Source organism: Suricata suricatta, chromosome 16 (assembly GCF_006229205.1).
Source record: "Suricata suricatta isolate VVHF042 chromosome 16, meerkat_22Aug2017_6uvM2_HiC, whole genome shotgun sequence".
NCBI lineage: Eukaryota > Metazoa > Chordata > Mammalia > Carnivora > Herpestidae > Suricata > Suricata suricatta.
In genome coordinates, this window is record NC_043715.1 from 441,109 (window position 1) to 468,304 (window position 27,196).

The window sequence follows — 27,196 nt, forward strand, 5'->3', positions numbered from 1 at the left end:
TCATCTGCAAAAACGTTTACTTCTCCTAAGGAGGGCCGTCAATAAATAGATCTCAGGAGCTTTCAGAGACCAGAGAGGGCCAGGGGGAGGTTCCTATTTGGGCCAAGATGGCTCCTCCCCCTGGAATGGGGGCTGCTGAGGTGCCTCGTCCTCCCCGGTGTCCTGCGTCTCCCTCTCGGCCTCGCTCCACCGCTGCGGCGCGATCATCTTCTTGGGCCCGTGCGGCGGCGGGCCGATGAGGGCCTCGATGTCCTCGTAGTTTATCACCTCCTTCTCCAGCAGCGCGTTCGCCAGCTGACGGGGCAGAGCGGCATGAGCCCCAGACAGGGCCACGGCAGAGCCTGCAGAGAGCTGAGCGCCCCAAAGGGAGGGGCCCAGACTCCCCCCCCCCCCATCTCCATCTCCGAGGGTCTCACAGCTGCCAGCCTCATAATTTTTCTGCTTCCCTTCCGATTCTGTTTTCTGGGGCAACTTGTTTCCTTTACCAAATGAGGTGCGTGTATCTGCACGTGGGGAGGGGTGAGTGGGGGCTGGAACGTGGGGACGGGGGCGCTGGTGCCGAGGGCCAGAAGGGCATGCTGAGGGAGCGTGCGCATGGCCGGTGCGGGCAGCTTGGCCTCCAGTGGCTCCGACCCGGCCACAAGGAATGCGCCCAGGGCACTTCTGAGCAGGGCGACTGCTTCCTCTGGAGGGACGGAGTTGCCAAGCCCTGTAACCTCCCACCCCCTCCCAACGGTGCAGAGGCGGGACTGTGGCACCAGGACCTCCTGAACAGGTCTGTGCACTGCCCACAGCCGCCTGGCCCAGGTGCAGCACTGTGCGGGCACATGCCCCAGCCTGGGGGAGCAGCGCCTCTGGATGGAATAAGAGGAAGCAAGGACACGTGGCCAGTGCACAGCCCACTTCTATACGGGACACGGCACCCACTCGGGAGCCTTCTTCCCAGACTCACCATGAGAACGGTGACAGACCCCAGCTGGGGGACTCGCCACACCCACTAAGCCACTGCTCCAAAAGCTGCCGGGACCAGCAGCGACAGGAGAGTGGTAATTCACAGCCCAGGGAAGCGTAACGAGACATCACAGCCAAGTGTGAAGTGGGGCCCGGGGACAGGAAAGGACATTGGGTAAGAATGAAGGAACCGTGAATTTAGTGCGGACTTCAGTTGATGACGTATGGACGCTGGCTCACTGGCTTGTGGAAAACGCACCGCGTTAACGGGAGAGGCTAACGATACAGAAAACTGCTGTGGGGTAGCAGGGGCTTGTGCTGTACTTGCTGCTTTTCTACAAATCTAAAATTATTCTAAACTTGACATCACAGTCAAGAGTTTGAGCTCCATGTGTGGCACAGAGATGACTGAAAAATGAAAAAAGAAATAGAGGCGCCTGGGTGGCTCGGTTGAGCGTCCGACTCTCGATTTCGGCTCAGATCATGATTCATGGTTCATGGGACTGAGCTCCCCGTCAGGCTCTGTGCTGACAGCATGGAGCCTGCTTGGGATTCTCTCTCCTCCCCCCCCCCCCCCCCCCCCCCCCCCCTCTCTCTCTCTCTCTCTCTCTCTCTCTCTCTCTCTCTCTCTCTCTCTCCCCCTCCCCCCCCTCTTTGCCCCCTCCCCATCCCAGTAGATAAATAAAGGAAAATATCACCATGCCCTAAGCGGCCTTTAAAGAAGAGTGGGATTTCACGTAAATGGGGTGGAGTCCACAGCAGTCACGTTCTCTGAGGCTGCGTGTGTTGGAAACAGTGCTCGGGGAGTGACCCCCCACCCCGGGCAGGCCGGTGCCCAGAGCCTTACCGCCTGCAGCTTGTCCAGGTTGTCCCGCAGCACCTGCTCCGTGTGCCTGTAGGCCTTTGCCACCAGCAGTTTAGCTTCCTGCCAACGGGAGAGCAGCTCCGTCACAAGCAGGACGGCCGCCCCACGCTCCCACACGCGTCTGGTTGTGGCACCAGAACACACTCGAGAGTCGTAGGCCAGGAAGCCACCTTCCATCTCGGGCCAGGACAGCGCAGTGGCTGATGGCATTTCCTGCCCCGACCCCGGCCCCTGCGAGTGCCCTTGTTCAAGAGGCCTGCCTGGCACCCACTCCCGGCTGCAGCCACCATGCCAGCACCGGAGGCCGGAGGGTGTGCGGCAGCCTCACACACGCACCAGGCTGAAGGCCGCCCCAGCTCAGTCTCAGGGAGCATGTGGCGTGTCCTGCAGGTGCGGGGACCCCTGGGTCCCAGCTGTATCATTCGGGGTGTTTCATGGGCACTTTTCACCAGGAGCCACACAAGCCCTCGCTCAAGAACAGACACTCAGAACGTGAGAGCCACAGGGGGTCAGGACTGGAACGGCTGCCACGTGCACCATGTGACAGGGCAGGGCGTCAGCTCCTGAGACCTGCTTCCTGACCCACAGGCACCGGGCACCCCACACACACTCACGTGATCCATCATCTGCTGGAGGCCTTGGCTGAAGGGGCGCCGTCCAATTCCTGGCACGCCCTCCTGCGCCTCGGGAAAGGACACAGGCCCGATGTTTGGAGCCATCCCAAACTGCTTCACCATGGAGTAGGCAATGCGGGTGACCTTCCTTAGGTCATCCTGGGCCCCTGCAGCGTGGGGCCAAGAAAGAGGTTTCCTTCCTGCCAGTGCCAAGTCAGGGCACACTAGGCCCCCCACTGGCACAGGCCTGGGGCTGGCGGCAGAGGACCCAGGGGACGGCTGTGCCTTGTTACTGCTCTTTAAAAGACAGAGTCTTAACACTCTAAAGGACTCCCTGGGGTACACATCTGGGTTCACCCCCCTGGCCTTTCTCCAGCACACGGTCACCTCTGAACCCCAAGGTCACTGGGGACAAGGAAGGAGCAGGCTTGCCCCCTCGCCAGACACCCCAGTGAAGCAACAGCTTGAGAATACTTAACGAAATTCAGAAGTACATTTGTACCCACTATTTGAATTCCTCCATCAGGCACGGTGGTCGTAAAAGCACTCTGAGGACACTAGAGCTAGCGGGGGCCAGCTTCTCACCAGAAGTGACTTTGTTGAAGGAGATGGCCTCCGACACGCGGCCCCCCAAGGCCATGCACATCCGCTCGAACAGCTGCTCCCTGGTGAAGAGGTGCTGGTCTCTCGGAAGCATCTGAGCGAAGCCCAGTGCTGCGTTTGTCCGCGGGGCGATGGAGACCTGCGGAGCGCGGGCAGCCCAGTGAGCCAGCCGGGCTTGGGCTTTCAGGACGAAGGAGGGGCGAGCCAGGCAGATCTTTAACTGAAGGCGTTCAAAGCAGTTAAAGCAAGTCTGCGCTGGCCCCATTTTTATGACCAAGGAGAACCCTGTCATCAAAGGAGGATGGCTCACGTGCTGCTGGCCTGGGCCTCTGCACAGACGGGGCCTCCTGGGTGGAGTCGAGGAGACAGAGGACGGACCCCACCCGGGACCAGTCTGTCCTGCCCGCCTGTCGCTGCCTGCCGTGGTGGACATGGAACTGCACAAACCCTCGGGGACACCAAGCCTGGACACTCTCCTTGCCTCCCCCACCCCACCGGCAGCAGGTGTGCATGCAGGGGTGGGAGGGCCCCAGGCAGCAGGTGCTCTGAAGAGGAGGCTGAGAGCCCAACACTTAAAGGAATTACAACGTAAGAGAATCTAAGTAACGATCACATCTGGAACAGGAACCTCACCTCTCCTGGCAAAGCACCAAGGCTGGGGGGGGTGGGGTTGGTTCTCATTATAACAAACTGATCTTTAAACAGGAAATTTCAAATTACATGTACTTCATCCAGGATTTTTCTGCATTTTTTTGAGACTCTGCATAAAAGTATTTATCTTCCTTACTGAAGTTTTTAATGTCCCATAAATGTTACACCCTTGGTGACTGTCCTCAGCCTGACCCAGGCCACCTCAAGGACGGCTGCATCCACTCATCTGTCACGAACACTGGACTTCGGCCCTATGGGGGACGGCCTCTTCACACACAGCCAGACTAACGATCCACTTTGCAGTGTTCAAGCACAGTGACCAAACATTGGGAGGCTGGCAGGGGGCCCCATCTTCAGTGTTGGGGATGCCAGCCCCTCCCTGCACCCGGGAACCAGGCTGCCTGCCGATCCCCTCCAGGCTGGACCCAGGGCTGTGTGCAGGGCACAGTAAAACGTGCACCCCGCCGCGCCTTCACATCTTCCTGAATTCACAATTCCCGTTCATGAGCCCACACATGCTGGGGGAGGTATTTCTTTCGTTTCAACTCCACACTCTAAGGTTAGGAGTCATTGCATCAGTGCTTTCAGAGATAGTGCTAAACTTGGCAATTCTTAATTCGAAGATGAAGGGTGTAGACAGGAGAGGGGAACCCCGAGTTGTCATGACTCTGCAGTGGCCTTGCCCCGCAGCTGGAGCCCACGTCTCCTGCCCTGTGCCTCCTGGGATGAGGGACCCCACAGCACCACCTCCTATCCTGTGCCCACGGCCGCCTCACACTGCTTTCTCTGAAAGCAAAAACACGGCGCTTCTGAGGTCAGCTCTGGCCAGGGGCCACTTGGGCTCAGGCCCGCCGAGACCCCAGGCCCTCTGGCACTTGCACGCAGACACCCCACCTTCATCACGGCCTCCGTGTGCTCCAGCAACCAGCCGACCAGGGCATGGCCTGACTCGTGGAACGCCACCACCTTCTGTTCTTCTTTTGAGAGGATCTTGCTCTTTTTGGCGGTCCCTGCAAGAACACCGAGAATCTGAGGGTCCTGGGTGGTGTCCCGGTGCTCCGCTTGGCCTCACGAGTCCCACCCTGTGTCCTCAGAGCAGCGTCCTCACTGGGTGCTCGCCTCCAGCGTCTCTGACCCTGGCCAGCACTGAGAACTGTGCCTCACTACGTCTCCAGTTTGAAGGGAAGCTCGTCAGGTGGGGGGGACTTGGAGGCTCCCTGTTTGTTTTTGGGCTTGGAAACGTGGGAGGGGCCAGTCCAGCTCCGGCCGGCTTCGTGAACACCCCACCTTGGGGGCCCCCAGGGCCGCGTGATTAGATGGGGTCCCCACTGGGTTCCAAGCTCCACGTTCCCCCCAGTCTAGCGATGGAGGCTGCAGCCCTGACGCCTCCCCGCTTGTGACCCTCCACTCCTGCTACCCCGGGTTACTGGGGACGCACCAGTCACCACCCGGGCTCTCCACACTCCCCAGGTTTCCACTTCACGCATCCTACTTTGGTCGGAGGCTCCTCTCCCCTGTTTGCTGCTCGGCTGTGAGTCCTTTCTCACACGGGCCATGCCAGCTCATCACGTCGACCAGAGCTGCGATGTGGGCCTCTAAACACGAGGCCGCAGCCTTGCAGGCTGGGCTTGAAGGCGATGTGCTGCAGCTCAGGGAGGCCGCAGAGTGAGGCCGGGGGGCTCCGGGGCTAAGCCCTGCCGACCAGGGCAGTGTCGTCAGTATTCGGTCTTTCTCGCCTTGACCCTATTGCTGTTAGTGTATCAGTCCCCACGTAAAATTACGGGGCTTGCACAAAACCACGTTTGAAATAAGAAACCGCCACTTGAGGGGTGCCTGGCTGGCTCAGTCAGGTAAGTGTCCGACTCTGGCTCAGGGTGTGATCTCACGGTTTGTGAGTTCAGGTCCCACGTCTGGCTCTGTGCTGACGACTCAGAGCCTGGAGCTGCTGTGTCTCCCTCTCTCTCTGCCCCTCCCCCAATTGCACTATGCGTCTCTCTCTCTCTCAAGTATAAACGTTAAAAAGTAAAAAATAAGAAGGTTTTAATAGCCACTCTAGTTTCTTCTATCCACACCAATTCCTGAGCTGCACCAGGGGCATCTGTACCAGACTTTACTCCACCAGAGAGCGACAGGGACATGGCTGTCTAGGGACGGCTCACGACTGTGTGCTCCCCCTCCACACACAAGGCCTGTGCTGCTCAGACATCTTTGGAAGAAATAGTTTTCCTTTTTAAAAATCTTTAAGGGACACCTGGGCGGCTTAGTTGGTTAAGTGTCTGACTTCAGCTCAGGTCATGATCTCACAGTTCGTGGGTTCGAGCCCCGCATCAGGCTCTGTGCAGACAGCTCAGAACTTGGAGCTGCTTCAGATTCCGTGTTTCCCTCTCTGTCTGCCCCTCCCCCACTCATGCTCTGTCTCAAAAATGAACTATATAAAATAAACTTCCAGTATCTTAGATTGAATACTGCTCAAGGACAAGACCTTTAGGGCCACGGAAACTTCTAGAGACTGTCAGTCCTGCTCTTCTGACAGAAACCCAGGGACCCCACTTTGAGCCGTGGCAATGAAGCACTGCCACGCAGCACCCACTCTGCGGTGGCCCAGAGCCAAGACAGTGGGGCAGCAGGGGGCAGCTCTTGGCAGACCCTCTGGCACCAGAACGTGGTCTGCAGCCAGCTCCAAGGCACCGCCAACAGCCTAGGCTGTGTGCCACTCGCGCCTGGGTATGCGAGATCCTTCTCTACCTGAAGAGTCTGGCTGCTCCGTGGCAGATTCTTGGTGTCTTAGACTAAGGATGAGTCACTTGGTGGCAACATGACATAAAAACAGAACTACTCAACGTGCTGTCCCCTTGTCCACCGGCTGCTGACCACTTCTGTCACCTGACGTGGAAGCGGACCTGGCTCCCGCCACCCCGCCTTCCGTCTGGCTGCTTCTGAGGCCCGGCCCCTCGAGGGCACGCCCCTCGTACCGGCAATGACTCGCTCCACGGCGTACTCGAAGTTGAACGTGTGGACGGACGTGTGGCCTTCTCGCGCAGCGTGCAGCGCGGCCTCGTTACAGATGTTGGCAATGTCGGCACCTGTCCGCACAAGGAGGGGAGGGGAGCGTGAGCCCGGGGCTGGCGGCAGGCAGGTGGCACCGCTGACAGGCCCGAAGCATTCCCGCCTCGGCTCTTCCCTGCACAGCAGCCGTCAGCGCACGAGCACCGCGTGAGCACCGTGTGCTGCTTCATCCGCCTGTAATTCACACGCATGCACACAGGTAAGAAATTAGTTTCCCCAGTGCATGCGAAACTCTAGTGGAGGGCGTTAATTCTAAAGGGAAGGATTCACAATAAGAGGATTTTGTTTATTTTGACCTTTAACATGCCAGCCCCTCAGAAAACATCCTGATTTGTGGTCTGTCTCTGCTAACGAGAAGAGCCGCACACACAGCCGGAGCCCGGAAGGCAGCACTGCCAGGAGTGTGCCCCCTGTGGTCCCACACACGGTGCGCTCTGATTGCCCGAGGGAGCAGTGCCCTGGGGTCTGGTGCCACTCAGGGAAGGAACGGCACATCCTGTGTGGTCAGGCTCCCACCCCAGGGCAGGGGGCTGGGGCACTCGGGGGAGGTGTGCACCCCCAGGACCAACAGGAACCAGCTTCCATACCGCTGAACCCCGGGGTCAGCTCTGCCAGGCGCTGGGAGTAGAAGCCACTGGCCCGGGTCAGCTTCAGGCTCCTCAGGTGCTGCTCAAAAATCTCCCGCCTTTCCTGCAGAGAGAGGACATGAGTGTGGGCCCACTCCTGCCCCGGACGGGAGCCACTGGCCATTAGGTCACTTTCTTTGTTTTGTTGTCACTTCCAACCTACATACACGAGACCAACTGAGAGCTGCAAGCAGCACATCAAAAATGAAATTTAGGTTAAATCACAGAAAGAGCTTATTTCATAAAACGTTTGCTTTACATACATTCTGTGTCTTCTAGACCCCGACGGGAATGTTCCTTATGCGTGGGAAAGAGGAAGGGTGCTGCTGGAGAAGCCGTCAGAGGGGAGCTCCGCTCTGCCGCTTGGAGCCCAGGACCCAGGCTGGCTGCTGGGTGTGGCTCGGGCCCCCTCTCTGGACCTCCGGGAATATGAACCGACTGGCTTTGAACCCTTTCCCCACTCGTGTGGGGGCGCTGTCACTGCTTGCTGACTCCTGCGGCCTTGAAGCACCACGAAGGCCAGGCCACCAGAGGGCAGATGCTCACCCAGAACCCCGGGGACGGCAGACAGGCAGGGCCTGCACCTGCTCCAAACCCACAGACTCGGGGGCAGGACGCGAATCCTGGGGCTGGAGAACCGTGGAAAGAGCGGTAAGCCCAAGAAAGTCTGGACAGACAGGCACCAGGCCTGTGCGGCCGCAGCTGTGCCAGAAATGACCAGCCCCCGGCCACACTGACCTGCAGCGTGGGAAGGTCAATGAAGACGTGTCGATCCAGCCGGCCAGGCCTCAGCAGGGCGTTGTCCAAGATGTCAGCTCGGTTGGTAGATGCCAGGACGATGACATGGTCCGTGGTGCCCATTCCTGGAGGGACCACAGCTGGTCAGGTCGAGCTTCCCTTTCAGGGGACAGGCTGCGGTGATTTCCCCCTGGGGTCCGCAAGGAAGGCATGGATGATGCTCTGAGCAAGCATCTGCGCATCCTCCCAAGGCCGTCGCCCAGAGGCCGAACCTCAGACAGAACTGGCACTGCCATCCTGACAGCATCCGGGGGACGACGTTTCTAGAGAACTGCCCAGCAGGCCTGGAGAGTGAGGGGCACTGGCTGCGGGCCGGAGCCAGTGCAGCAGGGTCTGGGACACTGGCCTGGACGCTGGCCCGGGGCCTGGGTTTATGCCCCAGCGCTCTTGCAGGAATTTGAAAGCAAGCGCAGCAGCTACCACTGATGGCCCAGACCCGTACGAGAACCAGACTGGAGCCCAGTTTGAATAAAGCAACCGCAGAAATGCATCCAAGGAGCAACCGGGCAGATCTGAGCCTGCCTAGACATGTGAGTGTTAGATCTGTAAACTGTGTTCTGCTGATACCGTGGAGTCTCTCTGGATGTAAAGAACTATGTTCAGAGAGTGTAAGATTTAGAACACGTAAGACTCAGAAGTTTGGATTTGCTTTAAGTCACCCCCCCTCCCCCGGCGGGGGATGGAGCAGGAGGCATGGATGGAACAGGGCTGGCCTGCGACGGGAGGCTTACTGCACAGCTCTCTCTGCTCTGAGGGAGGTTGGACAGGTTCCAAAATACGAAGCGAAAGAAATACAGATGCTGAGGTGCTTGGCTGACTCAGTCGACAGAGCAGCAACTCTTGACCTCAGGGTCCTGAGTTCAAAGCCCTCAGTGGGCACATACCCCACTTAAAAAAACAAGTAACAACATAAAGAGGCCCTGATTTATCTGTTGCTAATGAAAAAATTCCTAATAAGTTGACATGGGTAAATACAAGTTAAAATTACCTGTAAAATCTTAAGGGAAATTTAAAAGAAAGGTTATAGAGTTAACGCCCTGAAAGTGTGTTGGGCACCGCCACCTCCCAGCAGACTGTCACTGACTCCACTCCCCATGACAGTAGGGAGGGCCACGCCAAGCGCACGGGCCTGGGACCCACCTTACCAAGGAACGGCCCCGAGTCACCGAGAAGCAGCCACCAGGATGTCCGAACCACACCCACCTCCCAAGGAAAGCCCTGACCTCTGTGTGCGAGGTCTGCACAGAAGGCGAGAAGCCGGATGCTTACTTGATGTTTCGGGGCCGGGGGAGAGCCCAGCAGGGAGCCAGCCCTGCGCTCCAGCTGCCTGTGCCCTGGGGTTACAAGTCAGACTCTGGCAAGGAGAACAGGAGGCCGACTGGAGGGAGGGCCCCGCCAGGGCACCCGAACGGCCTCCTTCCACGACCAAGGTCGTGGACACAGAATTCTGAAGTCACATCCGACAGTGGGAGCGAGGGCGGCGGCAGGGCAGCGGCAAGGCCGGAGCGCGCAGACTCTGCCTGCGGGTCTCAGCTCCACCTCCCCTCGGAGCCAGGTGCCCTGCATCACTGGGGTCATCAGCACCCCCCCCCCCCCCCCCGGGGCTGGCCGGACTGTTCTAGAAACTTTGCATTTTGACATCGTTACATAGCGAGGTGCAAGCTGGTATAGAGAGGTCCCTCCGAATGCGGCTCAGAACCAGGAAGCTGCCGTGCTGGGCACCAGCCTCCTCCCCGCCTCGGGACGGCACGCATGGAGACCTGCTCCAGGTCACCCCCGCCACCAGTCTGCTCCTGTCTCTAGGAGCTTGTGGTTTTGACAGTCTTGTGTAAGTGTAACCACACAACCTGCCGCCACCTGAGGCCGGCCTTTTTTACGTGGCAGAATTTGCACAAGATCCATCCTAAAAGTCCTAAGAAGTTAGTTTTTTCCCTTTGCTTCACCGTAACCACAACAGGGACGTGCACGCTCAGTTAAAGCTTCGTGTGGGTCATTTCCGGTTCTCTGGGCCGGACAGGGGAGGCTGCAGCGGGCATGGGGCCGCACGGGGCTGCGTTACTCTGGGAGCACGGTCTGGGCTCCCAGGCTGGCCCGCCCCACGCTGCCCCACGAGCCAGTTCCACCGGACTCTCAGCAAGAGGTTTCGGCAGATGTGGACGAGCACCTTCTAAACGTACGTGAAAAATAAAGATGGCACGCCAGCCACAGTGCCTTCGGTCGTGGGGAACACGGTGCGAGGGGCCACCCCTGCCCTGCACGACTCCGTTTGCCTGGCGGAGGCACAGACCTGCAGAAAGCGCTGCAGGCCAGGGAGCCTGGACTCTGAATGGGCCCCGCTAAGCACACAAGTCAGTGGAGGAAGAACAGTGCACGTCCCCAAGCAAAAAGCGGCCCCTGGGCGGCTCAGTGGGTGAAGCGTCCGACTTCAGCAAGGTCATGATCTCAGGAGTTCGAGGGTTTGAACCCTGTGCTGGGCTCTGCACTCACAGCGTGGAGCCCGGGTGTGATGCTTGCTCTCTCTGCTCCTCTCCAACTCACACTTTCTCTCGAAACAAACTACACTAAAATGGAAAAAGCCATGTGGATGGCAGCTCGGACTTTCTGATGACTCCACGGGAGGCCAGAGCCCATGTCCCCACATGCTCCTGCTAACGCACAAGCTCACGTGAAGGCCCGTCGGAAGGGGCAGTCGTGCGAAGCCCTCTTTCCACTGATCCACTGTGAACAGGTAACTCGCTGGCACGGACCCCAGCACGCTCCGCGCAGGGGTCTGTCCCATGGGGCCTGGCCATCCAGTAGGGCCACCTCTTCCTGACTCGTGAGTGGGGGCGGGGGTTCCCTTCCCGGTGAGCTTTTCCCACGACCGGCACAGCGTCTGCTCCGTGCCTTGCACTTCAATGAGCGAGCACTGCTCCCCCCCGAGGACTGACAGAGGCTCCTCAGACGCAGCTGAAGGGCTCAGAGTGCGCGGCTGTGTCTGCACACAAAGGGCTCTGTTCGCTGCTGGCCCAGCCCGACAAGGGCCTTCAGTCAGGGCTTCTGGGGCACATGCGGGGCTGGCCGGAAGCAGTCTATTCACGGCCGCACACGGCCGTCTGGCTCAGAGGAAGACGCCGTTTGGTAGATGCTTCCTGGGGGGCGCGAGTCTGCCCCAAAGCACGCTCTCGGCCTTCATGCATGAAGCCCAGCATGAGCAGAGGGGTCTCCGCGTGCCTTCATGCCAGCCGGAGTGACGCGCTGTCGCACACGGGCCAGTCACAGGTGAGGTCACACACTCTGACCTCGCTGCACGTCAGAATCCAGCCTGAAGAAGTGGGGGCAGGTGTGCGCCCCACAGTGCCCTTCCCATCCAGGGATGGGGCACCCGACGGGCGGCTGCAGGCGCCAAAGGGCAAATGTGAACTGGCGGCCACTTCAGGCTTGGACAGCCAACTGTCATCCAGTGGCTTCCAATGGCCTGTTCTCCCTTGTCCACTATCACAGAGATTAGTCATTCTTCTTTTTTTTAATGTTTATTTTTGAGAGAGAGACAGAGGGTAAGTGAGGGAGGGGCAGAGAGCAAGGGAGACACAGAATCCAAAGCAGCTCCAGGCTCTGAGCTGTCAGCACAGAGCCCAAGGCGGGGCTCGAACCCACAAACCGTGAGATCATGACCTGAGTCGATGTCAGACGTTTAACTGACTGAGCCACCCAGGCACCCCTAAAAATTTTTTTCTAGAAAAGGGGGCGCGTGAGTGGCTCAGTTGGTTAAACAGCCGACTTCAGCTCAGGTCATGATCTTAGAGTTTGGGAGTTCGAGCCCCACGTGGGCTCTGGGCTGACAACTCTGAGCCTGGAGCCTACTTCGGATTCTGTTGCCTCTACTCTCTGCCCCTCCTCTGCTCACGCTCTCTCAAAATGAAATAAATATTTAAAAAACTAAAAATAAAAATACAAAATTTCTTTTAATGTTCAGTTATTTTTGAGAGAGAGACGGAGCACGAGTCGGGGAGGAGCAGAGAGAGAGGGAGACACTAGTCATTCTTCTAAAGAGACAACCAGGGGATGCCTGGCTGGTTCAGTCAGTGAAGTGCGCGGTTCGTGATCTCAGCCCCGCTGGGTGTGGGGGCTAGGGGCGCCTGCAGGGCTCAGTTGGTTAAGCATCCGACTTCAGCCGGAGGACAGTCACGAGAGTGCGTCACAGAAGCACAAACCCCTAGCGGCAGGACTCGCACGAGGGCCCCCAAAGACCAGACCCATGGAGACACCTAGTAGCATGGCTGCCAAGAGATGAGAAGGTTCTAGAGATAGGTGGTAACTGCACAACAGAGAATGACCCTTATAAACAATTTTAAAATGGTAAACGCAGGGACACCTGGGCGGCTCACTCGGTTCAGCATCCGACTTCAGCTCACGTCATAATCTCATGGTCTGTGGGTTCAAGTCCCACATCGGGCTCTGTGCTGACATGTCTGAGCCTGTGTGTCCCTTTCTCTGCCCCTCCCCCGCTCACTCTCAGTCTCTCTCAAAAATAAATAATAAACATTAAGAAAAAAATTTTTTAAAGGTAAATGTTATCTATATTTTTACCACAATAAAAGGGAACGGGTGCCTGGCTGGCTGAGTCAGTGGACTGTGCAACTCTTGACATCCGGGTCCTGAGTCCAAGCCCCTCGCTATGTGCTGGGTGTAGGGACTGCTTCAGATAACATCTTTACGGAATACATAAATAAAAATAAACTAAATGTACAATAGCAAAAAAAAAATCTTACAAAAGTACTGAAAAGAGAAGTCCGCGTCACTCAGGCCCCCGAGACCACGAGCCACACGCTCTCCGGCTGAGGCAGCCGCGTGCCCCGCGTCACCTTCCCCGCATGGGGCAGCGGCGTGCACACACCGCAGCACCCAGGTTTCTCCACGACCGGAAACCGCCATGACCGACCCTGCCGCTGCGTCCCCGGGCTCCTTCCTTTCTTTTCTGCTATTACCCCGACTGTGTCTGGAGTGGAGCAAAGTGACAGCTCTGTCTCCATGTCACCTACTAGGGAATGTGCTGACGGCACAGAGACAGGCCATGCCCGTGAGTGTCAGCGCAAGTTCCAGCACGACACACGTCGGCCGCGTGGTCCACCCAGAAAGGGGATCGGGAGGAGGGCGCCCTCCCCTGCACAGGTGCGGGCACCCACCGTCCATCTCCACCAGGAGCTGGTTGAGCGTCTGCTCCTCCTCCGTGTTGGAGAAGCCGGACATGGCGGTGGAGCGCTTCTTGCCCACGGCGTCGATCTCATCGATGTACACGATGCAGGGCGCTCGGGCCCGGGCTTCCTTGAAGAGGCTCCGCACGCGGGCCGCGCCGAGGCCTAGGGCGACACAGAGGACCCGAGGGGGGGGGAAGACGGGTGATGAGAGAGGAACCCCACTCGTGCGCCAGGGGCCACCCCTGCCCATGGAGGACGACAAAGTCTCAGGAGAGTCGCCCTAGGGGTGCTGCCTTGCGTGGAGGTGGCTGCAAAGAACATCGCTGCCCAGTTCTCTACCCAAGCGACAGTCCCAGGAGCACAGGCCTCCTGTTCACCTCTCTGTCCCCCCGGTCCCCTGGCCGGCTGCCACCTAGGGACGTGTGACGGCAGAGCCATCTGCACAGCCAGGGAGACCGTCCGCAGCCCCCCAGGCAACACTGACCTCCGATGACCTCCACGAACTCTGGGCCAGCCATCGCCAAGAAGGGCACCCGGGCCTCCGTCGCCACCGCCTTGGCCAGGAGCGTTTTCCCGCAGCCGGGGGGCCCGAGCAGCAGCGCGCCTTTTGGGACTTTAGCACCAAGCTGAAGGAAGCGCTCTGGGCTCTGGAAAAGCAGCAGACGGCGCAACACTGGTCACAGGTGTTCCAGAGAGAACGTTCCAGACCGGGCTCACACAGAGATCGGCTCAGGCACCGTCATGAACCAGCCCTGGGCGGCTGCAGCTGCGGGCCGCGGCGGGCTCTCGGCCCTTCTACTGGCTGAACACTGCACTCAGCCTGCACAGCTGGTTCAACACCAGGACACACCGCCTGCCGGTTTCGGTTCTTCCCTCCACTTGGTGCTCACGGCCGCCCCGCTCCGCGCGTGAACCTACCTTCAGATAATCCACAAACTCTTTGACTTCCAGTTTGGCTTCATGCATTCCTGCTACATCTTTGAAGCTGACTCCTTTCCCCATCTTGCCGTCCACAATCGTGAAACGAGCCATTTTGAGCTGATTCTGGGCAGAAAGAATGAAGAGCAGGGTACTGTGGCTCCCAGCACCCCTGGGCCCCACCTCTCCTCGGCCCACACCCCTCCACCCCTCTAGGCACACACAGGGAGGTGGCTCTCGTGCGCCTCAGGAACAGAAACAAAGTTACCTAGTATTTAACAGTTTACCTTAAAAAATACATTAAAAAATAAAAATAAAACCACCCCCCACCCAAACAAGGCAATTTAACTATACCTTTTGCACATAAACTGTATTTTCCTATGTGATTTTCCCCACTACTGTGTAATATTATAAAAGCAATGTGATGACACCGAGCTCTAGGAAAATTGGGTAGAAATGCTGGCTGGTAAATTTCAGGCAAGACAAAGCCCTTAGTGAGGCCGTGAACTTGGGCACAAACCTGGGCTCAGTTCTGCCTCAGAAGGTGCACTAGGCAGGCAATCAGGCACACAGTCCTGATGTTATCATGGTGCATGAGTATTTCATTTGACATTTAATTTACATATGACAATAAAAATAAACAGCCCTCAAAACACCAAGAACGGGGAAACTGAGTAAAATACAGCACAGGCCCAGGATGCAACACCATTACAAGGGCGCATGGCTGCAGCTGCAGACAGAGACTCACTCTTGGTCTCGGTTCTCAGGGAGGGGACGGAGGTGCCATCGGGAGACTTGGTCCAGCCAGGCCCTGGGCCCCTCCCACTGATGGGGCTCACTGGCCGCATGCTCCCTGCCAGGGAGGGCCCGCCTTACAAAGAAGACTACCGCAATAGGAGGGGGAGGGGGAGGGGGAGGATGTGCGTGTGTGTTAAGTACAACCAACCTGGGGCTTAAACTCAAGACCCCGAGATCGAGCGTCATGTGCTCCTCAAGGGTACTGGGGGCCGGGGCGCCTGGGGGGCTCAGTCAGTTAAGCGACCGACTTCGGCTCAGGTCATGATCTCACAGTTTGCGAGTTCGAGCCCCGCATCGGGCTCTTACCTGACAGCTCAGAGCCTGGAGCCCGCTTCAGATTCTGTCTCCCTCTCTCTCTGACCCTCCCCTGCTTGCACTGTCTCTCTCTGTCTCAAAAATAAATAAAAATTAAAAAAAAAATGAAGTGTACTGGGGGCGCCTGGGGGGCTCACCCGGTTAAGTGTCCCACTTCAGCTCAGGTCATGATCTCATGGTGTGAGTTCGAGTCCCGCGTCAGACTCTGTGCTGACAGTGTGGAACCTGCCCCTCTCCATCTCCTTCTCTCTCTCTCTCTCTTTCAGAATAAATGAACTTTAAAATAAAATTTAAAAGAAGCATAGTAGGGTTTGGGGCAGCGGGCTGGCTCAGTCGCTCGCCAGCCTTGACGCTTCTCGGCGTGCCCGGCCGTGGGACACTGCGGAGTACACGGGCCTGTCCACCTGCCTGGCTCGGCTGCCCCGCAAGCCGGGGGCACTGGGCCTCGGGGACGCCCCCCAGTCGGCCAAGCAAGGAGCTGGCAGTCCGTGGCCCCGGGCCGGCCTCCGTCCCAGGCTAACTGTCACTGTGCGCGCACTCCGTGGCTCGTGGGGACTGAGCTCAGCAGCACACAGACACACGCCCTAGGACCGCAGGTTCAGGGAGGCGGGTTAGCACGACTTACAAAGGCGCTGAGTCCTCCTTCCCTTCCAGTCATCCCAGCCAGTCGGAACGCGTACCACAGGATGGCCAGGCCCACTGCGGTCATCCCCAGGGCGTAGAGGGCACTAGCGGGCGAGAGGGCCAGTCAGGGGCGGGCAGAGACGGGAAGAGCAACCCCTGCTCTGAGACCAGCGTGCAGAGTGAGCAGTTGTGGAACCGTGTCTCCTCATCCAGCTCTGCTCCTCGTGACCTTCTCCCAGGTGGGCAGGTGGGGGGTCTCCCCGGCGCAGAGCCCGCGCGGGGACGCCAGGCGCCCTCCCCGTCACCTCCAGCCCGCTAACGCCCCGAAAGAACAGACGCTCGCGTCGGCTGCATCTCGCGGGCCACCGGCTTTCGTTGGGGAGAGAATACGCACAGGGCGGGAAGCAGCGTGAACGCTGGGGCACCAGCCCGCCCTCCCGCCACTGCCCCGGGGACACCCGCCACCGCACACACCCCTCTCTGGACGGCGGCGCGCGTGTGTGAGTCAGCAGCGGGCCTTCCTGCACACGCGCCAGCCACCGTGGCTCCCAGTACTCCGGGAGCCAGTGTGCTCCCACGGGGCCAGGCGGTCCCAGGGGCCCAACACAGTGCCCGTGTCCGTCCGCCACACGGAAGCGGGGGTTTCTACCCGACGCCCTGCTTCTCCCCTTCCTGTTCCATTTCCTGTCTGCAAAAGACAACGACACCACCACGTACCGGATCCAGAAAAGCCACAGACAACCACAGAACGTGCTCTCCATCAGGCCCGCGGACACCCTCCCCGAGCGTGGGCCCTCACGCGGCCTCCCACACGGGGGTCTGCTTCATGCAGGCCAGGCTGCTCTGCGGTGCGTGTGCTCGTGAGCACGTCACAGGGCTAAGCTTGGTTTAGCGTCGGAGCCAAAACAACGACCAACTTACTTCCCGAAGAATCCCGTCCGCTTATAGGAGACCGGGATCCGGTCCTGGCCTTCGATGTTCAGAGCGTCTTCGGCAGCTCGCAGCTTCTCCTCGAACCTGTCGATGTTTGCCACCTGCATCCGGTACATCAAGGCCAGCCGCTGGAGGCAGAGAGCAGAGGCCGTGGAGTGACCCCTGGGCCGGACGGGTGGCCCCCGCACACCGCAGGGCTCCCGGAGCAGCAGCATTCATCTGCGGGCCAGAAACTGCTTCCGTGTCACATCTCAACAGAGCGTCGATACGTGTGCTTTCTCTACTTTAAGAACATGGAGGGTGTGCTTCACACCCCGCCCCCCGGCCGAGGCACTGTGCAGAGCACAGACACACACACCAGGCCAGAGCTGCCTGCCGGGATGCAGCCCACGTGGGACTCCAAATGCCTTCTCTGTGAGCCGCCCCGAGGCACCCACGAAGGAGCCACCCTGACGAGCTCCAGCAGCCCGGCCCGCGTCCTGCCAGTCCTGCCCCGTTCTCCTGAGGGCCTGGCCCAAATGCTTTCTAGAATGGAACACTTTTCAAAGGCTCTAAGAGCCTCAGAGGATTCCTTGTGGCACCAGGGCCCCACGAGGCTCTGTGTCGTGGGGTCACAAGGCCACACGGGAGAAGCAGACAGGACACCACCAGCCCCAACACCCCGATCACAGTCCGTGCAGGACCAACCCACAGGTCCAAATGTCTGGCTTGGGCATCATGCCTCCGTCACTCACACACCCGGCCAGGCCGTGGAAACAACGAAGAACTGTAATGGTGTCCTTCTATCCCAGAAGCCAAGAGCAAAGTATGACTCCAGAAACCAATTCACCCCCCCATCTTCCCTCTGACCGCCTGGCCCTGGATGACCCACCTGCGCCTGCGAGGTCACCCAGATCACCGCGCACCGCGGAAGAAGCCTGTGCCTCAACTAAATCACACACTCACGTAAACTGATGCGCCGCCATGCGCGTGTGCCTGGCATTCAGCCCTATCTAGGGCCAAGCAGGGCCCAGGGTGCTGTCCTAAGGGACAGAGTCCTATGCCCACAACTCAAGTTGTGCCCCCCCCCACCCCATGGGCACGCTGAGTCCACGCTGAATGCCTGTCGCCCAGCATTTGGCCTGGTCTACTTTTCCCACCATCCAAACCTCTAACAAAAAATGGGAAGGAGAATAAAGAAACAAGACAATGAAATACAATTTGTAATCCCTGACAGGACCGTGGCTCAAACATTTACAACAGCTCTGAATGCCAGTACAGAGATGACCAGCAAACAGGAGCAGAGACAGAGTTTTGGACAATAGTCCCATGTGGCAAACTGGACTGGGTGTGGCTACGGGGTGAGGGGGAGGAAAAAGACGGACTGGACAGTGGTTCCTTCTACTGGGGTTTCTACCGCCAGCCTCTGGGGCCCTGTACCTCGCTCTGATGCCCATGCTCTCCCTGGAACCAAACCCCCACCTCCTGACGCCTCTTCTCTCTTGGGGGCACCTGAGGTGGGGGGGTGAGCAGGCCCTGCTTGCTTTCTTCCCTCCTGTCCAAGGGACAGCCCTTGCCCAACCCCACCTCTTAGCCAACCTCACAGTGCCGGCAGTTTCCCGCCCCAGGCCCCCAGGGAATCCCCCCAATACCCTGGGCACCTCAACTCACCAGCCTCTGCCAAAGCTGCCCCATGTGCTAACCTGCAGCCAGAGCCACAGAGCGAGGCGTGGGGGGGGGGCCCCCCCCCCCCGGCGCAGCTGCGGGACACCAGCCCCGCCCCCCCACAAGCCGCGCCCTCACTCACAGGCCGCCCGAACACCACGGCTCCGGGGTGCAGGTACACCTCCACCACGTCGCTCTCTGGCACCACCTGCACCCGCTGCACCTCGCCCTTGGCCAGCATCTCGTGGACAAAGTCGTTCCAGGAAATGTTGCCGCCGCCGGTGCTGAGCGCGTTCAGCAGGCTCATGATCACGGCGATGACAAACAAGGTACGCAGCCGCTCGCGGTACATCTGGTCCTCTCGCTCCTTGCGTCTCCGCTCCTCTGCAGGCGGGGCGGCAGGAAAGCACAGCGGCCCAGTCTCAACCACGTGACCCGAGACAGACAGACCCCAATCACACGCCATCCGAGGCCCCCCAGCACCCCATTCGCCGTCCACGTGGAGCGCAAAACCCATTTTACCGTCGGAAACCTCCTGGGCCCAGCGTGTGCTGCACATCCACGGTCAGCCCTGCACCGGGAGCGCGGCTGCCAACGGTGTGCGTGCATGTGTGCAAGTCATTAATAACCACCGACCACCTGCCCTCCCCCCCCCCACGACCACACGTTTAAACAGTCTGGTCTGTGGGCATATGGTGAGGTCCACTTAATTGAAGAATGTTCCCAAAGGCCAGCCCTGTACCTAAGCCATCAGATAATTTCTGCCGAATCACATCACTTGGTTACTGATCCCCTACTCCGGACATGGACTTCCCATGCTTAGGGGGTGAGAGAGAGACATGACCCCTGCCTTCGGGACACAAAGAAACCCAGAGGGCAGGTGGCCCGAGGGGCAGCACACAGGGCAGTTCCCAGCAGGAGGCATCAGGAGGCCACATCCCTCAGGCCCAGAGCGCAGAGTGGAGTCCTGCTTGCAGCCACCAGAGGCCAGGCCTGTCTTCCTCCCAAAACAGCCAGTCAGACAAATCTCCCCTGTGTCCACATTGCATATATGTGATGCTGTCATCTCACGAGCCACCCAGCCCAGTCCTTGGAAGGATCTGGCATCTCCGTTCACACACCAGGAAGCCTGTGGACACCTGTGTATAAATTTGGGCCTAGGCCATGTGGCAACACTGCCCTTCCTCGCGGCTCTGCCCAGCACGCCAACATGCCGTCATGCCCTGAGCAGAAAGGGGTTTGCAGCAATTCTGTGACTCACACGCATCTGTTTGCAGACTGTGAAACAGGGCTGTGATTTTTGAAAGATATGGTTTGGTTTCATCTAAAAAGATTTTATTTTATGTTTTTAAGTAATCTCTATACCCAAAGTGGGATCCAAACTCACAACCCTGAGATCAAGAGTTGTACGCTCTACCAACTGAACTGAGCAAGCCACTTGCCCTGGATATGGCTTAGGTTGTTTTTTTTTTTAATGTTTCTTAATTTATTTTTGAAAGAGAGAGAGAGCATGAGCAGGGAAGGGTCAGAGACAGAAGGAGTTATAGGATCTGAACTCTGTGCTGAGCTGTCAGCACAGAGCCCGACGCAGGGCTCGAACCCACAAACCGTGAGATCATGACCTGAGCCGAAGTTGCACGCTTAACCGACTGAGCCACCCAGGCATCCTGGCTTGGTTTAAATAAAAGATAATTTTGCACTTTTTTGCAAGAATTTCTAAAATCATGGGGCGCCTGAGTGGCTCAGTCGGCTAAGCGTCCAACTTTGGCTCAGGTCATGATCTACGGTTCCTGAGCCTGCTTCAGATTCTGTGTCTCCCTCTCTCTCTGCCCCTCTCCTGTTTGGGCGTGTGTGTGCTCTCTCAAAAATAAACAAACATATAAAATGAATCAGAAGACAGCTTGGATCGGGTGTCTGGGTGGCTCAGTCAACAACAGATCTCGTTGAGTCCCGCAGAGCCTGCTTTGGACCCTCTGCCCCCACCTCTGCTCCGCCCCCACTTGTGTGTGTGCGCCTCCCTGAGGTGCACATGCTCTCTCTCAAAAACAAACATTTAAAAAAAAAAAAAGTTCGCACTTGGGCCCCAAGACCCTCTTCTTTCTTCACAACAATCCAACCCTTTTCAAGGAAAGCAGCCAGGTGCTGACACCGAAGAACTGCCTGCCGCCTGCTGCAGGGAGAAGGATCCAGGCCCGGCGTGAGGCCACCCCAGAGCGCTCCCCAGGCCCCGCAGCAGGGGGGCCCAGCCCAGAGGCGATGCTCTGAGGCTTCAGGGCGGCTCCCCGGAGGCAGGTCAAATTCACCTGCGCTTCTCGACAGAACTCCAGCTCTGGCTTCGGAGCCCCGCTCCCCCCACCGCAAGAACAAGGCAGGCACAGCACGGCACAGCACGCCCCGACAGGACGTTACAGAGAGCACAGTTACACGCGTGTGCAAACACGTGCTCTGCACACACGCACGCCGTGGAGCAGGACGACACGCCAGCCCTCGTGATGCTGCCTGGCTGGCGGCGCCCACGTGGTGCACTTCTCAAACCACAGCCCAGGCCACCAAGCGTCAAACACACGTATCTGGGTCCGACTCTTGTTTTCCGCACAGGTCATGATCTCACAGTCAAGAAATCGAGCCCCAAGTTGGGCTCCGCGCTCACCACGTGGACCCCATCGGGATTCTCTCTCTCTCCACACCCCTCCTCCACGCCTGCAGGCTCTCTGTGTCTCTCCAAACCAACAAACAAGATAAACAGCCACCCTGGGAGACTCTGGTGGCAAAACTCCTTTCTGGCAGGGGTCCCTCACCACCAGAGTGCCCTGAATCAGCCACCTGAAGACGGTTTCAAGGATGCAGCCAGCAGAGCTGCCCCAGGGTTTCACCCCAGGAACGTGGACGCCGGCTCTGTCGTGGGCAGCTGGGGGGGGGGGGGGGGGGGGGGGGGGGGGGGGGGGGGGGGGGGGGGGGGGGGGGGCGGTGTCTCAGCGACACAGTTGCATGGCGCCGATCCTGACTCAGGAGGAGGTGAGGGTTCGACCTCACGGGCTGTTCTCACGCCTCAGGGCCAAGAAGCCCCCACACAAGTCGTTTGGAAATTCTAGCAACTGCTCTTTTGACTGAAATTTTTCTTACAGCTCTGGGTCCACGTGGAGTCCTGGCGGCACCACAAAGCCGTCCTCAATCTGCACGGGCCTTCCGATGGCAACGCTCATGGCGGGGAGGACGGGGACCCGGCGGCGAGGCCGTAGGAGCGGGCGGGGAGGACGGGGGGCAGGGAGGACGGGGACCTGGTGACGAGGCCGTAGGAGCTGGCAGCAGGCAGCGAGGATGCGGACGCAGCCCCTGTTGCGCAGACTCGGGCGCCCCCCGCGGGGGACTGTCCTATGCAGGTGTCCCACGGGGGAAGGTTCGCCGGCCCACCCCTGGTGCAGACACCGCCCCCGCCCCCCCAACAGCTGCCTCTTTCCGCCAAAGCCTGTCCGCAGGGGCCAGCCCGTTTTCGGGGAGCAGTCTGAAGCTCACACGTGCGGAACACCCCGTGAGGACGGCGGGGGAGGCCGCCACCTGGCTGGGAGGAGGAGGGGGCGCAACCCTACTCGGGATTTATCTCTGCCTCCGCTGTCCCCTGTGCCACACGCTGGCTGACGGCACGGTGACCAGACTCGGTGAGCACGTGGTTGGGCGCCTGGACTGAGGGCCACGGCCGAGTTACAGTTACCGGGGCCCCCGCACACAGGGCCCCCCGTTTCTCCCCAGCAAACCTTCCTTCCTTGTCACCTCTTTTTTAATTCAGGACGGCCTTTCCCATTTCAGTATTCTGCCACACTTCCCCCTAATTCTTTTATAGTTTTGCTGTTTAGATTTAATGATTTAATCCATCCAGAATTTATTTTGGTTCATGTGATTTCGTCTCTCTCCAAGTCACGAAGCAAGCGTTCCAAACCATTTCTGACACACCCATCCTTTCTGTCCCTGCATGAAATGTCGCTCTAGTTCCCCACTAATTCTTACATACACCAGGCTCTGCTACTGGGTTTTCTATTTGGTTTCACTGAGCGACCTGCCACTATTTGTGTTTCAGAATCCTGCAGATTTTCTGCCGAGCCAAACCCTCATCCTTCACCCCTGAACACTCTCAATGCAGAGCCCCTCTGAGGTCAAGGCCACGCGTGAACCGAGCAGTCCACGGAGCGGTACACGAGGCCAAGGAAGCGCTGGGGTCCCCGGGGGCTCTCTGGGCACAAGAAATGAGCCGCTGCCCTCACGGATGCCCCACAAAGGCTGCGATGAGGTCAACGCAGAGCCTGAGGTCAGAAACTCCTGAGAGACGTCTAAGCTGAACCTGACCAGCAGCCCCACGAGGGGTTTCCGGGAGTTAAGACCTGACTCTCAAGAGTCTGAAAGTGGGGGCCACCGGGCTCCGTCGGAAGAGCTGTGACTCTCCATCTCGGGGTCTGTGAGTCTGAGCCCCACGCTGGGTGTAGAGATTACTTACAAAAATTGTAAAACAAGCAAAACCAAACCAAACCAGCTTCTAAGTATGAGGGAGATCCCTACAAGACACCCACATGTCCACCTGCGTATCCCTCCCCAGACTCCGCCCGTGACAGGCCCCCATGGGGACGGAAGGGTCCATGAGGAGAGAAGCAGCTGTCGATGTCGAAGCGCTTAGTTCGGTGCTGGGCACAGCCGCCATTCGTGCGGGCTAGCAGTTTCCATTATCGTTCGCCCCAACCAGCCGGCTTCTACCGGAGAGGCCACTGCAGCTCCAGATGACCCTCTTGTTCCCCTAACCCTTTCACCTGAGCAGAGTCCCGATTCCACAGGACATAAGACTCAACACGTACAAGTGAGGCCACTGTGAACTGGGGCCAGGGCAGGGCTAACTGGTGCTCAGAGGTCACTCACACGGGACAGCAATGTGTCCTGCTCCCCCCGGGAGGCCACACCAGCCTCCCCTCTGGCGGGAGGTGACATTTCAGCAGGCGTGGCGCGGGGCTGCGCCAAGGCGCCCTGGTGCCTCCCTCCCCACCCTGGCTCTCCTGCGTTCAGGGCTGACCTGAGAGTCGCTGTTCTTTGCAGAGGACAGTAATCCTGCCTGTGACGGAAGCATCTCTACACGGACAGGCAGGGAAAGACCCCGTGGCCACATCAAACGTGGGGGGGGGGGGGGGCGGTGTGCTCACGGTAAGAGAGACATGGGCCTGGGCCGAAACAGGCTTCCTGCTGCTGAGAGCAGAACACACTGACGACACCCAGGGCGGCCTTCACTGACGAGTGTCAGAGAGACGTACCTTCATCATCCTCAGGGCTCCTCCCCTTGGGTGTGTTACCGTCCTTAGTCTTCTGCCTCAGCCTGGAGGTGTTGAAATAGTAAGTGGCACCTGCAAGGAAGAGGGACAGTGTTTCGCAAGATCTGCCACTGCACAGAGGCTCAGGAGAGGAGCATGTTCTCCAATAACCGAAGCCTCCGTGCGGGACCCAGGAGCTCAGGGCCGTCGCCTTCGCACTGCAGCCGCTACTTACAGAACAACTAGCTACGTCAACTCACGGAGCGTCCGCGCCACTGCGGTCAGCAGGCAAGGGAAGAAAGCGCAGCCCTGCGTGTGCACGGGGAAGCGGCCTCTTCAGCACACACAGCCGCTTTCCAGGACTTTGAACGGACGAGCAGCACCCGCTGTGATGCGTGTGGCAGCGGCCAGCAGCGCCAGGACACGGCACCCCTCAGACAAAAAGGTCTGCCCTGTCTGCCGTCTAATTACCTGACTGTTTAAAAGGAGGGGAGGAGGGCGCCTAGGAGGCTCAGTCGGTTGAGCATCCGACTTCGGCTCAGGTCATGATCTCAGAGTTCGTGGGTTCAAGCCCCGCATCGGGCTCTGTGCTGACAGCTCAGAGCCTGGACCCCACTTTGAATTCTGTGTCTCCCTCTCTCTCTGCCCCTCCCCTGCTCGTGCTCTGTCTCTCTCTCAAAAATAAATTAACATTAAAAAAATGAAAAATAAAAACAAATAAAAAATAAATTAAATTGTTATCTAAAAAATAAAGAAGAATTTTTTAAATGAGGCCAAAAGTCATCTGAGTGATTTTGTTTCCCTGTCAGTATCAAATTGGCAACAATATCCTAACTTATTTACAGATGTCACAGGATTTGCCTATCAATTCTGTCTTTCAGGAGATACACACCTAAGAGTTCCCAGAGCCGGGCTGGATGCTGGACTAGATGCTGTTTGCACAGCAGTCCCGGGAACCTGTCCCAGGGAGGGGTCGGCAGGCACAGGTGCAAGCTCTGGAAAGAAAAACAACACAGAGGACAGTCACCACTCCACACCACACCTGCCTCCTCGTGTAAGGCCTTTTCTGGGAACTCAAATATTCATTATTGGGCTCATACTGCCCTGAAATATGAATGGCCTGAGCATTATTTCAAGTTTTAACATAACATGAAAACATCAAACGTGATGCGGTGCGTGCAAGAAATAGTGAGGGATGGGCAAGGAGTGCCGGCCACCGCTCTGGGCCCAAGGGTCACAGCCTGCAAAAGCACACAGGAAGGCACACATGCGTGCACACGAGCGTGCACACACACAGCAGCTGTGAGCGCCCAGTGCCCTGATCCTGACACCTCCAGACAACGGTCCCACACAGCACGTGTCGGGTCCACGGCAGCTAACTGGCCTGCCTTGCAGAGTTCTGCTCTCAGGATGAGCGTTTTCCCACGTGAGTACGCATTACATTAAGACCAGTGATCCCACTTCACTTGCTTTTTAAAAAAATTTTTTTTAAGTTTTTAATTTATTTTTTTGAGAGAGACAAACACAGAGCATGAGCGGGGAAGGGTCAGAGAGAGGGAGACAGAATCAGAAGCAGGCTGCAGGCTCTGAGCTGTCAGCACAGAGACTGGACCCCACGAACTGTCAGATCATGACCGGAGCTGAAGTCGGACGCTTAATCGACTTGAGCCACCAGGCCCCCATCTCTTCATTTGCTTTTGATGTCTCCCTTAACTTGTCCCTGCCCTGCTATCAAGAAAAGTAATACTGTGCTCAACGCTTTCTGGTAACAAGCCACAACGTGTAATCTCCTGTTAGCAACAGGAGGCAACTTCCTAGTCTGTTGAGTTATTGTCCTAGTTAATTAAAACCACTATTGGCTCAGTGAGAAGCAGCAGGCACATTAAGAGGAGCCACACAATGTGGAGGGGACCCAACAAATGACTAACATCAGTTTGAAAGACACAGCAAATAAAAACTGTCATTCTTCAAAGTCAGACCTAAACATTTGGCTTAAACCCGGTTACTTTGGTTTTACTACGGTCCCAGCCACTGGCGAGGTCACCTGCTGAGAGTTCAGTCTGCGAACCGCCTACTTCAGCCCTTGTTTTCACAGAATAAGCACAGGGTCCGACTGATGATAATAAAGTATGATCTTCCTTTTCAACGGAACAAAAAGGTAGAAAAAAGTGTAATACATCTATAGTTGCCCTCAGGTTAAGGAAGGGCAGTCAGTAATCTAGACTAGAAGTATAATTCAAATTGATCCTCAAGTAATGATAAAATATAACAATAATACATTACGAGCTAAGACATGAAGGCAGAGCTCCTAAGAGAAGACTAGGTAAAACAATCAGCCATAAAGGCACCAGGACTGAGGATCTTCGTTTTCTGGGTGAAGAGTTACCCTGAGCAGAGCCTGGAACAGTCTTGGCTACAGAATGCTCCACGAATTTGAGTCCTAATCACGTTAAGCTACAAGACAAAAGTAAAATAGTTACAGGTGCTTTGCTCACACAAAACCGTAGCCCACTGCTCTTCAGAACTCGTCCTCGTGAGATCTGATCCACGTGAGTCAACTGTGAAATAATTCTCTGCTAGGAATCAGTGGAACTTTTACTAGATTCAATTTGTTTGTCTTTTTATGATTTTATTTTTAAGTAATCTCTACATCCATACAGGGCTCAAACTCAACCTGGAGACGAAGAGGCCCACGCTCCAGCGACTGAGCCAGCCAGGCCCCCCTGGATTCAATTTGAAGACGCCAGAAAGACAAGCAAACAGGCAGAAAATATCAATACAGGCAATAAGGGCTGGAAAACTCGAGGCTGGGGGGCCTGTGCGGAGCCTCTCCAGGGCTGCCCGGGCCTTCCCGCACCACCCGGCATCAGGGTACTGGGAGGCACCACTCTGACTCCAGGGCCGGCGGGGGCGCGCGGAGTCGGGGTTGGGGATCCGGATGAGGCGAACGCGGGGGCGAGGGTGTCTGCGGGGGGAGTGGGAGGGGGAGCCCAGCCGGGGCCAGGGGCTTCCGGGGAGGGATGGGAGGGGCCCGGCCCAGGTTCGGGAAGGGGGCCGGGGCCCAGCGTGGGGTCTGCGGTTACCTGCTTGGCTTGGCCTCCGGCCCCCGCGAGTCGGATCGGAGGCCTGTAGGCGAAGTGCTGGCATCTCCTCCCGACCCCGGTGGTGAGGCCTGGGCTCCAGCCCGAGCAGGAGCCCCGCAGCCGCCCAGGCCCCAAAGTCGGGCCCCGACCGAGGGCGCGCAGCAGCAACAACACGGCCGCCATGTTGGCGCGGAAGCGGCGCCTGCGCAGTCGGGCCGCCCGGGAGCGCCTGCGCGGTAGGGCGGCCC

The 27,196-nt window shown here is 58.0% G+C and overlaps 1 protein-coding gene and 1 long non-coding RNA gene across 2 annotated transcripts in view; one reads left to right on the top strand and one right to left on the bottom strand.

The window, feature by feature from the left end:
• Window positions 1-27,178, bottom strand: SPG7 (SPG7 matrix AAA peptidase subunit, paraplegin). The gene is made up of 17 exons (XM_029925505.1): window positions 26,949-27,178; window positions 24,758-24,860; window positions 23,869-23,958; window positions 18,726-18,967; window positions 16,928-17,067; window positions 16,008-16,110; window positions 14,270-14,395; window positions 13,836-13,998; window positions 13,340-13,513; window positions 8,115-8,239; window positions 7,338-7,440; window positions 6,657-6,767; window positions 4,579-4,694; window positions 3,016-3,172; window positions 2,431-2,597; window positions 1,799-1,876; window positions 1-294 (listed from the first exon to the last, which is right to left on the bottom strand). Exons 1-17 carry the CDS (start codon window positions 27,129-27,131, stop codon window positions 94-96), a joined length of 2,382 nt encoding a protein of 793 aa, XP_029781365.1. The 5' UTR covers window positions 27,132-27,178; the 3' UTR covers window positions 1-93.
• LOC115280534 overlaps window positions 24,627-27,196 on the top strand; it is a 3,627-nt gene continuing 1,057 nt past the window's right edge. Inside the window, exons 1-2 of the long non-coding RNA XR_003903828.1 lie at window positions 24,627-25,291; window positions 26,526-26,736. This is a non-coding gene — a long non-coding RNA (uncharacterized LOC115280534). The remainder of the gene's footprint in view (window positions 25,292-26,525; window positions 26,737-27,196) is intronic.